Source organism: Parasteatoda tepidariorum, chromosome 11, assembly GCF_982258835.1.
Source record: "Parasteatoda tepidariorum strain Cologne lab strain chromosome 11, Ptep-v5.0, whole genome shotgun sequence".
Taxonomy (NCBI): Eukaryota; Metazoa; Arthropoda; class Arachnida; order Araneae; family Theridiidae; genus Parasteatoda; species Parasteatoda tepidariorum.
In genome coordinates, this window is record NC_141765.1 from 61,895,865 (window position 1) to 61,914,584 (window position 18,720).

Consider the following 18,720-nt stretch of genomic DNA (forward strand, 5'->3'; position numbering starts at 1 on the left):
TTATAAGTCTCTCTATAAAGCATGACAAACTGTTACCATAATCTAGGATGAGGATTCTCTTCAATGAATTGAGCAGCATCCTTCAATCCAACATTGCTAATTAGATTCCTTGTATCTCTAAGTGACTAGAAAAGGAAAATAAAATAACATAAAAGCTTCATAAAGATGACCAATGTTTTTCTTTTATAACAGACGCAAATCAAATATCCTAAACAAATTTAATGGGGGATTTAAAATAACACAGTAAAAAGTAGAATGCAATAATCTACAAAAAAAAAACTGGAAGATTTTATGTAGACATAATAGATAGTGTGAAAATAATGCTACTAAATATAAGTAACATTATTATTTATAAGTTTATCTGTTGAAAAGATCGATTTAAAAATTTAAATACTTGACTTATAAAACTTGCTTTTTTCTCTTCAGGAAAAATAATTATAAGCAGAGGTCTACAAAAGTGCAAAATTGTTAGGACCTATTTAGTTATGAAACGGAACAGTTATTAATGTTAATGTTTTTATAAAATATTGGGTGTTAACTACGATTCATTAGGTGTCACAGTGAACTGGCATCTAGGATATGTAGACTCTTTGGTCATAAACCAATTTACTAAAAATGGCATATTACTTGTAGTATCTATTTTCAAGTAACTTTTTGTTCATGCCTATTTACAAAATTTTTGAAAACAAAAGCAACGAAACATTTCAGAATATAGTAATAGAGATCTCATACACAAATATAAAACATTTTATATAGAACATCATATAAAACTTTTATGCATTCAAAATACATATTATGTATACTTTTTTACATATGAGCATAAAAATATGATCACACAACTTCATTAAATCTACAAATAAACTTAAAAATTTCATTGTAAATTTTTAATTAATAAGAATTTTGAATAAAATATACAACTAAACCATTTATAAGTATACAATAAGGTATTGTAACATTTACTTCTTTAACCTATGTTATGCTTATTCAGTATATTGCTTTACATTTTTCCTTATTTAATTGCATACATTTCTTTCGTTATTTATAGTGCCCTTTTTAATGTGGTGCTGCTGTTCGTAAAAATGATTATAAGCAATGAAAATTTTTGCTGTTATATTTTCAAGGTTTTTGATAAGTTGAATTACGAAATTACAAGTATACAGATACTAAAATTTGGTATAATATAATTCAATAAAATGTTCCAGCTTTTTATAGAGCTATGAAAAATTAATGTATAATTTAGAATAACTTACTTTAACATCATTCTTAAAAAAATATACATCCTCTGGTTCATCAGGATTTTGCATTAAATCTGTTAAAAGCACTGCTTTTACCTCTAAATCTTTAAATTCACACATATAGCCCAAGCATGTCATGGGCTCCTGAAAATAGTTAATTTGTAATATTATTTTGAAAATGATGAAATAGATTTTCATAAGAATTTTGAATCACAGCTGTATTAAACTATGCCAAGTCATTTATGTTAATAAAAATAGAGATATACCATCTGTAGCTTTTGTTTCAATAAAAAAAATATCTAGGTATTTTATGCTTCAATGAACTTTTACAAGATAGCGTAATATCAGACGAGAATTTCATAATCGAAGATGAAAAGTTCTTACTAAAAACTAAGTTAAATATTATTATAAATATACAGGCCAAATCATAAACAGAATGACAGCTATTTAGTTATAAAAAAAGAGTTTAACACATCTACACATGGGTCACACATCATTGCCTTATGTAAATTGCCAAAGTGATTATTATTTCACATCACAAGGGCACAGATATAAACGAAGCTAGTGGAAATTAAATGGTGCATTATTTTATTTCCCTGACTAGAAATAAGCATACACTATTTTAGAAAAATAAACTATTTTAAAAATTACAAATGATTTGTTACAAAAAATATTGAAAAGTGCATTAATAATATGCTAGTTCATCAATAATTCCCAGCTTTTCAGATAATAAATTTTTTAGAGGATTCTTTTTTTAAAATTTTAAAAATTTGCATGTTAATTTTATTACTTTTTACTTCTTTCAACTATCTGATTTTACTACTGATCAACTATCTTTTTAAAGATCAAGCTTTGTTATAACAGACATTATTTTCGTAAAGTAGCAAGCAATAACCATTAAAACTTAGAATGCCTCACAAACATGAGCTATATCTATCAAAACAGTTTATGACATATTAGGTATCAGATAGACCTGGGTTAATTTCATGCCCGTTAAGGGATACATATGCAAGATTGAAGTAACCAATGGAAAAGTTAACAAGTATGCTATGCAATGTAGATAAAACATTAAAGTTCACATTTTTGGAAAACATAAATGAGATGGAAAAAGAAATTAACATAAAAGAAATGTTTTTGTTTCTGTAATGAAATAACTTTCAATTTAGAAAGAGAGTAATTAAAAATAATAGTAGGAAAAATAAGTGACGTTTTCAAAATAGCTCCTAGCCAACAAATGTTTTATATGAAGAATTAAAAGCAAAAAAGATAATGTGTATTAATTGAAATTAAGCATGAAAAACTTCTATATATAATCTTACATTACAATTAGAAGAAAAAGCTTACTTCAGGTTCTGTTCCTCGATAAATGTACATTCTCATTTTATCCATAATTGCACACATTTGTCCATCATCCTGTGAAAAAAAGAATAAAGTAAAATAATTCTTTGTATTATTCATTTATGGATTATAAGAAACCACTGATTCAAAAAATAAAAATATTTTACATTCTTATTTTAAATATTACTATACATTAAAATTTCTTCATATACTTCAGAGCACAAATTTGTTTCTCATCTTTCAAAGCTAAAGATGGAGAATGTTTTGTTACATCTTTTTTACTCTCAATATCATAAGCTTTCTTCTATAATTATTAAAGCCACTGGAATAAACTTACTTCTGATAAAAGCTTTAAAAATATAGAAGCTATAAAATTTATAAAAAAAGCAATTATAATTCTTGCTAAGTGGTAGTAATCACTTATTTTTTTTGCAGAAATTAGCAAAATTTTTTAAAAAAGGCAAAACTATAAAATCTCTTCTCCAGCTATAATTGAATAACAAAAAGGAATTCCAAATATACTTACAGATGCCCACAAAATATCCCAAGCACATTTGCGATCAAATTCTATAGGCTTCGAAGAAACAGTAGTTGCATCACTTCTTGAATTGAAGTTGGATTTTTCACCAAATCCTGATAAAGAATCAGAAACAGTTTTTGAACTCCTCCACTTTTGTTGTTGAAAACCTCCAAAACTCTCACTTTCTTCATTATCTATCATAATTCCATTTGGCTCCAGAGAATTAGAGAGTGAAAATTTTCCTGATTTCATTGAATTGAAATTTGCTTTTGATCTAGATATTCTGGAATCAGATGTTTCATCAATTATGCCAGATTCAGTAGTTTTTTGAAAAGGTTGTTTAGAATCAAAGGAAGATCTCTTAATACTTAGAGGGTTTGAATCAGAGTGGTTTTTTGATGAATTCCAATAATCTGAAATAGCATGGAAGGTAATTTCTCCAAAGACATTGATACAAGCCATCACACTGCAAAAATAAATAAACAAAAGATTAATGTAAACAACATGCTTATATTATTATTTTCCTCGTTTACTGAACTTAACTGCATATTCCAGATAATATTACTTCAATATGCATAGTATAATTGTATTTATTCATATTTATTCATATTAGAAACATACTTACTCAGAGACACAATTTAAAGCAATTTTTGAAGGCACACCAGGATGAGTACTCTGAATCAAAGAATAAAAACTCACTTGTGGCAAAGAATATAGATAAAATCGTGCAAGAGAATCTCCCTGAAAAACATACCCAATGAGGATTTGGTTAAAAAATGTTTCTTATAAAAACAATAGAACAGATGCATGGAATTCTTTTATCACTAAACTTAGAAACATTTTATCACTAAATATATTTAAATTACATTGAATATAGTTTCATAAAAATAAATTAAGTTTATTCTAACAATTTGTATGTAAGCATGATTTCCAATGTTTTTGAACAGGTAATCAGCAAATCCAGAATTTTTCGTTCATATTTTCTAAATATTAATGATATGAAGTAATAACTTTGTAAATAAAAAAAAGACTTAGTTAATAAATGAGTAGCAAATAAAACATTATTTCAAAATAAAACATATTTAAATAACAAATATAAGTTTATTAAACGTAACAGATTATAGCCCATCATTGTTGTCTTTCTCATGACTGCAATTACAGTCTCTCTGCTTTTAACATTGCGTGTAATGCATCATAGTCTTTTGCCTCCTAAGTGTTAACAATGGCAAACCTATAAAGATGTTAGACATAAAAATACACCCCGATTTAAAATCCTTTCAAAGGCCAAAAGAATATGAATATATTTTATTAAAAAATCAATACATTTTCTAATAAGCATTACATTAAAAAATAAATTTTTAATAAAACTTATTTATTTGTAGTAATTATGTTCAAATAAATAAATTTTAAAATTGTGTTCAAACATCTTTAATTTATGAGTTGCTTAAATAGGACATGAGGAAAATGTTGATCATAAAACAACATTATCTATTTTAAGCACTTTTATCTTAAGTACCTATATATAGGCAAATTTAAAATTTAGTTTGGCATGTATTTTTTTGATTGCTATATTGAAGATAATAAAAAGAAGGCATACAAGTTCAGAGAAAGTTCATTTTTATACCAGTTAGTGCATTTTATTACACTTGAAAATTAAGTAGTATATAGATATGAATTTTAAATCATAAAGCTTGTTAGTTTAAAGGTTTATAATTATTTCACTTAAGGCAGTGCTTCCCAACATTTTTATCACCATGGACCAGTCAACGTTTGATAATTTTACTGCAGCCCACAGAGGTTAGCGACATTTATTGTTTATATTTTGGATTGTTCTAATTTAATAATTTTAATTTAATAATTTTAATTTAATTGTATTTAAACATGCCCTCTAAATAAATTACAATTACATGCATGGCATTGGCGCGGCTTTAAGTGACGCTTCTCAGCACCCAGTTAACCTCTCGTTCATGGAAATTCATGGAAAGTAATACAAAACTGAGGGAAAATACAGCACAGTAAATAAAATGGGAATAATTTAAAGTTTTGTGGATGGCCTGGTACCATTTGATCCAAGGACCAGTTTCAGTTCGCAGCTGAGAGGTTGGAGATCACTGACTTAAAATACTGAGATTAAATATAATGCTTCATACTAAAGGTTATAAGATAAAATATAAGCATTGCTAGAAGCAAAAACTCAAACTGGAATGCTCGTAGCAGAAAGATTCTTTTCTTCGATTTGACATAATTGATTATGCTGTTAGTCTGTAATTGCCTAATTTTTCTACTTTTTGCTATAACCCTGCTTTATAGCTCTGCTGAAATCAAAGTTATAATAGGATAGAATATTAGAAATTTTAATATAAAATTTTAAAGAAACTAAACAACACAATTTAAAAAAGCTTACCAGTAATAAAACAGAATCACTGCAAGTGATACAACAAATTGGTTTCAGGAGGTTCTGAAAAAAATAAATTTTAAGTATATAAACATATATAGCAGCCCTCAAAACAGATGAAAATTTTTATAATAATATTAAGCATAATAATAATGATAACAAGCACAAAAATGAAACTAAATAGTAACATAATTTTAAACTTTAATAGAAATTTTACAGTGCACTTCGAATAAATTTTAATAAATAAGAAAACAATAACATATTTCCAGCCTTATTAAGGGGAAACAATTTGTTATGCTAAAATATAATAAGAGAAGTAAAGAAAAAGCACTGTGTCTGTAAAAATAAGCTATCTTTACTTACGTAACTTTTTTGTAACAAGATTTATACAAATGGCTAAAGAATTTTTTGGGATACCTAAAATTGTTAAAATATTGACGATTAGGTGAAATTAAACTAGTATAATCTGAAATGTAAAACTAGTTTTTATTTTCAATTCTCATATACTAAGTTGAGATAACTTGTGAAATATGCTAATTTTACGCTTCCACAAAATGCTTATAGCATAGAATTAATTGATTAACATAGAATTATTAAACAAAATTTTTCAAAAAAGCAGCCAAAAGGTTTTGCAATTGAAATACTGACACAAATATTAAACAAAAAAAAAACAGATTTTTTCAGGTTCGTGCAAATCCCATTTTCTTATAAATAAGCTAAGCTATATGTATACAAAGATAAAATGAAAAATAAGAAAAAAAATGTCTTATTCGAAACAAGCAACATCAATATAGTAAGAATCAAGTTCAGAGAAGAATCAAGTTCATCTTCCTGATTTGTCTTAAACTCCAAACAGTTTGTTACTTTATTCCAACATGCATTAACATGTTTGTAGTAATTTGTACTATATTTAATTTTTTTTAGTTAGCAGTGTTTCTAACAGATGGCTCTAATAATCTAGAAAAGATAAGATCATAAAACATGAGTAAAAGGATATCAAGATCAAGTGTGACCCTTTTTCTTTTGCACAGAGAAAAGCATAATTTAGATAAAATAAAAGAAAATTGTTAAAAAATTAAGTAAAAGAATACAAAATATTTAATTTTATAATAACAGAACTTTCCTTGAAAAAAACGCGCAAAGCAGCAGAAATTTTCAAAAGAAAGAATAATTGAAGCAATAAAGAAAACAATGGAAATAAAAATATGGCCACCGAAGCCGACGTCTTCAGGGGGTACCAGCTCCGGAAGCCATAGAACAAAACCTTTTCTATTGAGAGAGATCCAGACAAATGTCAAATTTTGCTCCCCGAAGGTTTTGCAAAAGTCCAGGAAAAATACAAGAAATACATAATATGAAGGAGGATTCAGGATGCCATATATGTTGAGATGGTGGAATATTAAGGTGAGGGTGGAAGTTAGTATATTGTATACTGGTCCAATTGAAGATTGATGCTGAAATCAGGAGATGATGAAAATTATACTTGAACTGGATCAGAATTAATAAGCTTTTATTTTAAATATTTGCAGAGCTCGAGGTACAATATATAAATATAATTCAAAGGAATTTTAGTTGAATAAGTTTTGCATACCAATATTAATAAGGACAGGCCATGGGAGACAATTCCCCCACGACCTGCCTAAACTAAAGCCAAATTAAAAAGTACATGTAATTTGTTCCCAACGGACACAGAAGCATGGGTAGGACATCCAAAATTGGCGATTTAATAAATTATAACATAGCCAAAACTAAGCCAACCAGCATATCAATATTGGGTTTAAAATAATACCTTGGCGATCACGAGTCGCCAACAAATTTATGAGAATTATTACAACCATGCAACTGAAAAATTTCTGCGGTTAGAAATTAGAATAAGAAGTTATAAATAGATTTCTGTTTTCGATTAGAGGCGACAGTGAATTAATAAGTCTGCATTAGTAATGAAATAAAAAGTATCCTTTATATTGATCTATAAGAGAAGAATAAAATATTTTATGTTCGTTTCAAAAGATTAAGTCTTTGATTTATTTTAAATATGATTTCATTAATAAAAAATAAGCTAAGTAATGAAAAATAAATATGTAATGCCAATTGTGGCATCACACATAAAATCAAATCAGAAGAGAAATTTCAAACAAAATCTTGAGAATATAATGCAAAAATGAAAATACAAAAACTCACAGAAAACTTGTCAAACAGAAATTTTTTGAAACTAACTCAATGTAAAAGAAACATTTGAAATAAAAGAAAACAACGCCCTCTATTAAAATGCGCAGTAGAAGAAAATTATTTTTTTTTGTCACTTATCTAGAGGACTTATAAAATTATAAAGACTCATTAGACTTATAAAATTTATTATCTAGAGGAACAAATTAAAAAAATGACAACAATTTTTACAATATTAACTGATGTATTATGAAAAGCTTAATTGTAACCAAACACATAAAAGATCACTAACTTAAAAATTTAAACATTTTTATAACAATAATTATATTAAACCAAATTATGTTTGTCTTAAGATTTAAATTTTTCAAAGGCAACAGTTTCACAAGTGAAAAGTGAGTGACACAGCATTTTTCGTAATAAATAAAAAAGGTAACAAAACACTTCATACATTGCTTCAATCAGGCATGATAATATAAGCGCTCATAGTCAGTTTAAAACTCAATTTTTTTAAAAGATGAAAATTACTCGCCAGTCTTAAATATTTGATCACCAATGGCAAGCTGGTGAGAGAAAATTTTGAGGCACATATAATATGCAAAAATGTATGGAAATTATTACGGCTAAAATAATTTTGTGGATTGACAATACAAGTAAGTCATGTTTTTGATCATATGAGTCTTTATTACATTCCATTAAAATAAAATCTGCTTTTTTCAATTACACAAATTGTTTAAGTTCAGAAAGATTTAGAAAAGAATAAATTTATATAAAGATTATTTAAAAAAATGTATTTAAATGAAAACTTTATTTAAATGATTTTTCATTGAGCATAGCACATTTTGTTGTTGCAAGTAGTTAATAACAAATAATTATTAAATTTGAAATTTAAATTTGACTTAGCCATCTTGTACTAACATAATACCATTTGCACAAACACAAAAGATATGTCAAGAACAAATAATTGCTTTATGATCTTGTATTTTTAATCTCTTACTACAAATGTTGAAATAGTGTTTAAAATAATGCAAGAAGCTTCACTTAATTATGGTTGGTCATTTTTGCAATATTTACAATCTAATACAAAAAATATTTCTTAAAATCAATGATATATATAAAAAAAGGTATTTTAATACAATCATTGGTTTTTAAATCTCGTAGAAAAAATTATATAGATTAAATAATGGTGAACTAAAAGTTGCGAAAAAACAATTGAAAGTTAATAGGGAACAAAAACACTAAATTTGAACTAAAATTTTTTAGGCTATAAAATATTACCTAGTTTAAGATAAGTATCTGTGAATAAACAGTAAAGAAATAATCTTACATTTCTGAGATTATCACCAGAGTATTGCTCAATATTTGGTAGGTCGTAAACAGTGCATCTGTAATTAAATAATCAACATAAATTACATCTTATCCTTGTTTGTATGCATCTAGCTACTAAACATAATAAACAAGTAATATTTAACAACTTTCTTAATTAAAAGTTATAGTTGATGCAGCATTGCTAAAATAATTATTAATTTTTTCCTCCAAATCTTTCACAGATATTGGCAATCAAGGAAATTTTTATCATAAACAAACAATTACTGATTAATTAAAAAAGAGTAGTGTATAAATATCACATTTAATAGGAATAATAAAGTAAGATTAAGATAGCTAAATACCACCAAAAGAGAAAATATCTTCAGAATTTTTCGTAACAAGAGTGATTTCAAATATAAAGAAACAAATAGTACAATAAAAAAACATAACTAGAGCTTTGGAATGCATAGGATAAATTGGAATGCACTTTTTAAAAGGATTTAAACATTTAGTGGTGGAACAAGCACTGTAGAGATTACATAAGAAATATGGTATTAAAAAGACTAAGAGTTAAATACTCAAATGGTTATTTTTTCTTTTTTGCACTTTTGAAATTAATAAAGTAGACTAATAAACATTTAAAATCTTTATTAAAACATTAACAAAGAAATTTTCAAAACAAAAAAATTATGATTTTATTCAACTATACAGTTTTGAATTTAAGTAAATTTAAACAATTATTAAGCCAAAATATAAAGTCTTAAATAATCTAGCATTACATACTGATATATAAACATTTATAATAGACAATTTATTTTAATAAAAAGCATAAACTTCTTATAATATATTTATAAGAAACTCTTTTGTAAAAACTGTTTGATGATTTCTGTATTGCAATGAAATATATAATACATTTTAGAATACAAGTTTTAAATATGTGCAATAGTAAAAATTAGGCCAACATATAAATTTTGTTCTTCTGGTATTAACAAGTGGTACAAGAAATTTACCTTTCTTCAGATAATCCAGGTTTTTCACTGGAGAATTGCATCAGAGATTTGCTCTTTGGTGAGTGGAAGTGAAATTTACAGAAGCAATTGCGAGAAGCTGCAAACACGTCAGACCCATTCATGCAAAGAAAAGATGGTTCTAAACTAACATTACACAAATCAATGGGTGAGCCAATTGCATTGCACACAATCAGAGAATACTGAAATAATAAGCAAATATTATAAATATTATTTCCAATAAACAAAGTTTAGGAAGCAAAATTTAGAATATAGATCAAAGAAGCATAAATTAAGTATATAGGTCAAGAAAACAAAAATTTAGCCACAAGCTTAAGCACAATATTTCATATGGAGTCAACATCCGATGATGAGAATGTTAAGGTTTCAAGAAGGCATGAAACTATATCACTTAGTCAATGTTGTTAAGTTGATGAATACTTTGAAAAAAAAAAAGATATTGACAAATTATAAACTTAATGACAAATAGAGCACTTACTTCTTTTGATAAATCATCACTTCGAGTGGCAATACAGCAGAAGTCAGAATGGGATGTTAATGCAAAGAGATTTTTCACCAGTTTAATATGTTTCTAAGAAAAGACGTGAAGTTATAAAAATATTTTGTAAATAAAAAGGTTTTAACTTTAAAAGAGTAAAAGGAATATATCTAGAAAACTAACTTCTTTTGTGTTGGAGTTCCAAAACATAATTGTTGTTTCTTTACGATCTAATGACTTACTGAATGCATAGGCCAATGTATTGGAAAAATAGCACCACTAAAAAGCATTAATCATAAACAATTAAAAGCTATAATGAGGTTTTAATTAAAATAATTCATATATACAAATAAATAATATTCATTATAATAAGGACAACTGAATTAAGTAGTGTTAACCTTATAATATGGTCTCACTGTAGCAAAAAATATGTAGCAGTCAACAGCAAGAGCGATTCTCTGACCATCGCCTTCCCAAGAGAGTCCACAAATATTACCTCCAAACCGAAGAATGTGAAGAACCTGTTAAGAACAACAAAACATCAGGTAATTAAGTTTGAAATTGCAGAAAAGTACACTTATATACCTCATAAATAGTCATTCGCTGAATTTAATGCTTTTTGGTATATTGTGAAGCATGTTCAATGTGTAGAGAAACTTCTCGAGGAGACCATCCTTCTTTTTGCAAAAAATGTGTTCGTTAAGAGATATAAAGAGTAAATAGACATTGCATGTTATTTTTTCATTTCGTGATGTAGCAAACTGAACTGTTAACCAACTTCATAGCCAAAAGGTAAACAAAACTGGTCCCCCAAGGTTTGGAACAGGTCTATAAAGGAAAGCATCATATTTAGGGGCACAGTAGCAGATGTTCTTATTCATACACACCTCCCCTCTCGTTCCCTACTGAGGTTGGGGATGAGAAGGAAAATTTTCGTTTTCTATTTATGGTTGGTTTGCTACTGTATTTTTGCACTATTTATAAACAGTACTGTGCCATTTAAGATATTTATTTGAGAATTTCTTTACATCACCTTTGTTGATTAAATCTGCTAACTTTGTCCTTCACACATTGTCTATTTTTACAAAATATAAAATATTTCAGTTGTTATAACTTAATAGAATTCCTAGTGAAGATAATTGTTTACCTATTCATTAATATGGACAAAAATTTAATAATACTGAAAATCCCAAACTTTGGAAAGTGACAGTTTGTGAGGTTCTTTTGTAAGAGTGAAAGCTGTTTGGACTCAGATTTTATATGTTTCACAAAATGAAATTCTTTGACTCATAAATGTAATATTGTATTGTCTAAAATGTATAGAGCCTCTGGAATTGTTCAACAATAGGTTTATAATAATTTTAAAGTAATAACTGACATTATTCTGCCAATGCTATAATCTCACTTCTATAGAACTGTTGTGTTTAATAGCAATATAATTATGATGCAAGGTGTCATCAGTCTCCTTTCAAATAAACTAAATTCTGCTCAGCAATTTTGAAGAGATTAAAATAAATAGTAGGCTAAAGGTAACAGATCTGGTCTACAACAAGGAGATACTAATACCATCCAGAGAAGTTCTCTCTCTTTTGATGCGTCAATAAAGATAAATGCTGTGAGATAATAAATTGTCTGATTTTAAGAAAAGCAGCCTTTTTTACACATCTACAAGCCACAAAGGACAGCTGTCAAACAGTGTTGAACTTTCTCCATTGTGAATCATCAAGACTGAGATTTATAACAAGAAAACTATGTCGTGCACGAAAGGCTCAATATTTTTAGACAATTCTTTAAATTGATAAATTTCTTAAATTCTCTTCCCAAACCAAACCAAACCATATGTTTGATCACATTCACTGCTTTAACAAAACAAATAAACATATAAAATAAATGTAACTGTACCTCACCAAATGGGTTTATGAATTTAACTTCATGAGATTTTTCATCTGGGGAAGATATTTTTTCTCTCTTACCCGCTACAGCTATAATACTACCGCTGAAATTCCATTCCAAAGATGTAATTATTAAACCAGTATCAATTACACAAGCACCTGTTAAAAAATAATTAAAAACTGACACAAAAGACTTTAAGAAAATAATTTTGAAAACTAGATAAAAAAGAAATTAAGAATCCTTAGAAGAAAATAATTTTTTAAAATAAATTTCCTACTTTAAATATCAGCTTGGATTAGAGGTGCACAACCTTTTTGAGTGAAGCAGACATGCACAGCAGATTGACTAATGAAGAGCCACATGCCAAAGTATTTAGACAGAATTGTTATATAAACATCATTGTTCTAGGCACTAAATTCTTTTTGTCAGTTAACCTTGTAATATGCATGCATAAAATTAAATACTTTTAAATGTTTAAAATTAGAAACTGCAAAACTGATTACTTAGGAAAAAAACAAAATCAGAAAATCAGAATCAATTTATCAGAAAAGGTTCAGATAAATTGAAATAATTTAACACAATGGGAAAATTCATGTTTTCTTTTATCATATTACATAGTCCCTTTAAACATCGTCAAAAAATTTGTTCATAGAATTAAATTTCTAAAAAAATAAATATTCTAGTTATTAAAATAAATGTAAGTTAAATATTTTGATTTAATGAAAGTTTATAGCGTTAAAAATGATTAAATTAAAACAAAACCCCTTCAGCGGAAAATAAGATTCAACATTTAGTAGGGATTGTACTTCAACTTTAAAGCATTTTTCTATATTTTAAATTAATTATAAGAGGCAGGGGCTGAGAGAGAGAGAGAGAAGAAAAAGAAAGAAAGAAAACATTAATTTTGAAGGAATTATTTCACTTAACAATAAAAAACTATTAAGATACTTGTTTACAACTCTTTATGGACCAATACTTTTTTAACATGACACTTACTATTTACAATTAATACACATATATATTAACAATTAATTAAAATTTACATTACTTTATAAAACTTATCTCGATAAAATTTTTTACAGTTAAAATTTAACGATATACAAATAATTTCTCAGCATATAATCAAAAATCATATAAAATTGTCCAAGTAGGTAGAAAATGGTTTAAAAAATTTCTTAATGGTTATCCTGCAATTTTCGAATATTGTGATAATTTTATCTATTTAATCATGTGATGATAGCTTTTTTGAGTCATTAAATGAAAATGTAATGATTTTGTTGAAAGTACAGACAGTTCAAAACTACAGACTGCTCTGTAGTTTTGAACATGCCAAGTTCATTCAGGAAAACAGTCTTTCCACAGAAGCTGTCATTGTGGGTAGTGTTGAACTTAAGGCAAATAACTTAATCAGTTTTTGAATCTGTTCCAGACGGTGTTCTTCCATTTTTGATTTTTAAATCGTGTTAATACGAATCAAGATTGTGTAGTTTTCAAATTGCGAGAAGACTAACAACGTATGATTTTTAAAACGTGTGAATATCAATGACAATATATGGTTTTTAAATCCTGTGAATATGAATAGCAGTGTATGATTTTTGAATTGCAAGAAGAGTAACAACGTATGATTTTTTAATTCCAGAACGGGAATCGGGATATGTGATTTCAAATCTCGTGAATACGAATCGCAAAGGATGATTTTTAAATCTCGTTAATATGAAATGAGATGAGTACTTTTAAGTGACTACGTGAAAATGGGTAGCAATAACTACCAAAAAGTCATTGGATTTACGATGAAATCGGTACACATGGAGAATTTTAAAAGCGATAACTAAAATTTGAAAGTCATGTATCGTAATAATGACATATAAAAATTAGTCGGATTTTCAAAACTATGCATAAGTCCGTAGCGTAAGCCATAGAAAAACTACATTGATTGAGATTGGGTGCGCCTAAAACTTAAATGCGTAAATTACATATTTCCTAATTTTTAACAGGTTGTGCACCTCTAGCTTAGACATAATAACAAACTATGATTAACACTAATCAAATTCAATGTTGTTAGAAATATTGGAAGACAGTTGTATTATATGTTACAAACTTGAAACTAAACTGACCAGCATTATAGAAAATCCATTTTTAGTCAGTTTGCAACAACAGAAGTACTTACATGTCATATTAAAGACAGAAATTTCTAATACAAACATACTATTTGGTGATGATTAATCTTACGTTAAAAATTCCTATACTTTAAAATCAAATCATTGTTTACCGCTATCATTTTCATTTTTCATCAACTGAATATGGCCACTTTCGAAGACTACTGCTAATGATGGAATGTCTGGATCTTTTTGTTTCTTAAACCAGCTTATCATCATCAAATCATCTTTCTTTTTATTATCAGCTAATGTTGAGATTGGAATTTTACCCTAAGAATAAAATAATAAATGATCAAACATTTTTGCATCATTTAAACATATTTTTTGAGAATTAAAAATTAAAACATTTAAGCACTAATATTTTTCATTTCGCTATGTTATTTTTTTTATAAGGGACCAACCATGCAATGAGTATATTGAGTTAAAACTAAATAATATATAATAAAATGTTGAATGTAAATTTAGATTAAATTATGTTAGCATTTTTAACCATAAAGTAGATAGTATAAAAAAAATTACTCAAAATATGAAAGAGAAATATAAAAAGGATTCAGAAAGTATTTTACAATTTATTGGAAAACAATAAAAACAAAATATTTTTCAAACAAAGATAGCCAGTGCAAAAACAAATAAATAAAAAAAAAATTAATAAAGCACATAAAATCTTTAAGTATCTAGAAACAAATTATATAGTAAAATTTAAAATTAGTGGTTCTACAAATGTTGTGATTTCTTTTTAGTTGCACTATGAAACACTATGTTTCACAGATTTTTTTTTAAAAATTTCAGATCTTGTTTTGCAATGCTTTATCATTATATAGAAAATATAAAGAATTAAACAACGAAAAAGATATAAATGACAACCGAAGCTGACGTCATCAGGGGGTACCAGCTCTGTAAGTCATTAAAACACAAAACCTTTTCTATCAAGAGAGTATAACAAATATCTAAGTTGCTCTCTCTGTACCCAAATGGATTTGCCAAAAGTCCAGGAAGAGAAAATAAAGAATACAAAACACAAAGACAAATACAAAAGTATAATACCTAAATTAATACAAAAGGAAACAATGTTCAAAAACTTACTTAAAAATAATAAATCCCAAAACCAAAGAACACAACATACTACAAAACCTCAACTAAACTGAATTAATGAAAAGACAATGCCCGCTAATCTAATGCACAGAAGGGAGAAAAAAAGAAAAAGAGCAAGAAAACAGTTGCCATCATTAGTAGAAATGTTTAACTGGGCCAAATCAATTAAGACTCGATCTTGCCCTATTAAAAGAAAACTAATAATTTTTAATCATTTCTCTAATTTTAAATTGAATAATGCAGGAAAACCATTACGATCCAAATTTTTAAAAAAATTACATGCTGCCTCTTGAAAATTTTCAACATTATTGCTAATTTTATTAATTCTAGACAATTGAGAAAAAACCAAATTTTTTAATATTTTACTGCACAAATTGGCATCAAAATTTCGGAAAAAAATAACCTTAAACTTAAAAGCCTTCTTTTTATCATAAACACCAATTTTAATTTGATAATTATCAGTATCAATTTTGAAATCTAAATATTCATTAGTCCTCTTCAAAACCAAATCTTTACGACAAATATTAAAAATAAAATCATAATTAACACAATTAAATGATCAATATATCTAAAAGCATTAAAATCAAGACACTTAGCTTCAAAAAAATGTAAAAAAATATTAGCCAAAGCGCTAGAAAAAGAATTACAATGCAGAATCCTTATTTTTTGTTAAAAATCAAGGCCATTAAAAAGTACATTGTCAAAAAAGATTAAATTTACAAATATCTATCCAATATAATTTATCAACATTTTCATTAATTAAATATTTATCATAAATGCAGCTACAAATATCAAGTATTTGAGCATGATGTATACTGGTATATAGACTTTCAAAGTCAAATGTATTAATATTAAAAACTAAACTCAGTGGCGCGACAGCCCAAAGAGGGCCAAGGCCTACTGTGCCCATCTCAGTTTTCTTGACCTAGGGCTCTGGGGTTCAGAAGCAGCTGTTCCGGTTAGGTGGTCAGCCGAACGCGAAATCCCCTGTGTTTTAGTTCCCAAGCCAGCTTTGAACTCATTCATCGACCCACTGAAGGAATGAAAGGTTGAGTCAACCTTGCCCAGCCCGAGGATCGAACTCAGAACCTGTGGCACAGGAGCGTGAAGCGCTACCACTCAGCCACCGGGCGATTAATATTAAAAACCTCATTTCTTCAATAAAATTCAAAACATCAATGTTACTATTAATAACATACACGTTTTTATACTTGGCTTAAACTTACCACAAAAGCTCCTCCAAACTCATAGATGTGAACTTCACCATTATTACAACCAAGTAGTAGAAGGCGACCGTCAGGAGACCACTACATGAAAAATACTTGAAATGTTTGAATATGGAAATATTTAAATAAATATGAAGTTTCAGTAAAATAAGTTAGAATAAAACCTCCTTCCAGGATATGGTAAAAAGGTTTATATGGTATGGATCACAAAAAAAGGCACAGATGAAGAAGTCAAAGATAAAATTTCGTTTACTGATTAGTATGCAATAAAGAACACTCTAGAATTGTTGTTTTCTTAATTTCATTTTCATTGATAAATTAAATTTTAAGTAATGACTATTTTTAAATTGTGCATTTAACCAAGATATAATCTAAATAATTAATACCATAAAAAATATCAGTTAAATAAATTTGGATGCAAAGTCACGAATTACACACCTCAACACAAGTTAGATTGAGTCCTTTTAATTCTTTTCCCCATATTCTGTTTCCATCAACTGATCCAACAATAACAACTCCTGCAAATAAATAAATAAAAATAAATTAAATAGTTCCCTTTTTTATGTAAAACAACATCCATAAAAATTCAAATAACTTTCATCATCAAAATTAAATTGTTTAGAGCATATTTCAGAAATTTAGAGATTATGAAACATTCTTCGAAATCATTGAAATTTCTTATGAATAAAGAAACAGAAATCTAATAATTCATATAAAGAGAAATGAGAAAAATTAATACAGACTGGATAGTTTTCATCGACTAAATTGCAATAATTGTGCCTTTCGTACCTCAAACGAGATATGTTATACATTATTTTTAATTACTTAATACCATACATAATATAAGAAATAGCATTTTCTAAATGAAAAACTTTAATAGTAAGATATCTTTATAATTATACTACTGAAAATATGTAACATAAAAATTTAGGATTAGACCAAATTTTGTAAAGCTGGCAAGCTAAAATATTAAAAAAATGATAATAAATGAAGAGTTTGATGCTAATAAATTCAATATAAAAAGGATATTTTTTTATGCAACTAATCTACAGAATGTTAATGAATGAAGTTCACCTATTCATAGCTGTCTATACTATCCATTAGGAAATTATGAAAAAGAAAATTACAAAGGTCGAAATACTTTTTTTTTTTTGAAAGATAATACAATGTAATGAATATTTATTGCTTGTACTTCCTTGCCCTCTTTGAGCATGAGTATCATATCTTTAAAAACATTCATAGGAATAGAATTTTTTCTCCTTTTAGAGCAAAACATCAAACATCTTATCTTTTTGTGAATTTCCTTATCAGTTTTCAAAATATATTTTAATCCTTGCTCCGCTGTGTTTTCAAAGCCTGAAATATCTACAATGCTTCAGGTGGGGGAAAATTTGATAATGCAGGATATAGTTTTCGGCTAATTGTTTTTTACTTCCTTCATCAAGAAACATTCTTAGTAAAGACTCTTCAAAATATTTTCTAACTTCAAAAACTTTTAAGAAATAGCTAAGCTAACAACTGATAAGATGAACTTTAATTGTGTATCTTTCATACATAATTTTGTAAAGCACAACCAATTCAATATAGACAATAAGAAATAAATATTTCTAAAAAAAAGTTATTTTGAAAGAAAATATTTTCAATGATATTTATAATTTCTGTTATACTTATTACAGTATGGGCCAGAGATTTTAGCACCATATTATAAAAACCATATCATAAGTTTGTGAACTGATTTTGCTCCTGTTATACTTAAAGCTTCTTTTCTAGCAAATTTCATACTTGTCTAGTTTTGATGGAAGCAGTTAATGATTTTGAGTTGTGGATACTTTCAGTTTCATTGCTACTTTAAGTAAATACATTGGTATCTATTTACCGAAATATGTAC

The 18,720-nt window shown here is 27.1% G+C and overlaps 1 protein-coding gene across 2 annotated transcripts in view; it reads right to left on the reverse strand.

The window, feature by feature from the left end:
* The window catches only part of Oseg4 (intraflagellar transport protein Oseg4), a 45,676-nt gene that overhangs the window by 16,398 nt on the left and 10,558 nt on the right, over positions 1 to 18,720 (reverse strand). For both annotated transcript variants that reach the window (XM_043043946.3, XM_016061365.4), the window contains exons 6-20: positions 17,271 to 17,350; positions 16,833 to 16,913; positions 14,628 to 14,784; positions 12,368 to 12,516; positions 10,864 to 10,986; positions 10,649 to 10,744; positions 10,466 to 10,558; positions 9,970 to 10,169; positions 8,979 to 9,036; positions 5,498 to 5,551; positions 3,719 to 3,834; positions 3,100 to 3,559; positions 2,580 to 2,648; positions 1,251 to 1,379; positions 37 to 125 (exon numbers count right to left, since the gene is read on the reverse strand). In XM_043043946.3, the coding sequence (XP_042899880.2) occupies positions 37 to 125; positions 1,251 to 1,379; positions 2,580 to 2,648; positions 3,100 to 3,559; positions 3,719 to 3,834; positions 5,498 to 5,551; positions 8,979 to 9,036; positions 9,970 to 10,169; positions 10,466 to 10,558; positions 10,649 to 10,744; positions 10,864 to 10,986; positions 12,368 to 12,516; positions 14,628 to 14,784; positions 16,833 to 16,913; positions 17,271 to 17,350 (1,954 nt within the window). The remainder of the gene's footprint in view (positions 1 to 36; positions 126 to 1,250; positions 1,380 to 2,579; positions 2,649 to 3,099; positions 3,560 to 3,718; positions 3,835 to 5,497; positions 5,552 to 8,978; positions 9,037 to 9,969; positions 10,170 to 10,465; positions 10,559 to 10,648; positions 10,745 to 10,863; positions 10,987 to 12,367; positions 12,517 to 14,627; positions 14,785 to 16,832; positions 16,914 to 17,270; positions 17,351 to 18,720) is intronic.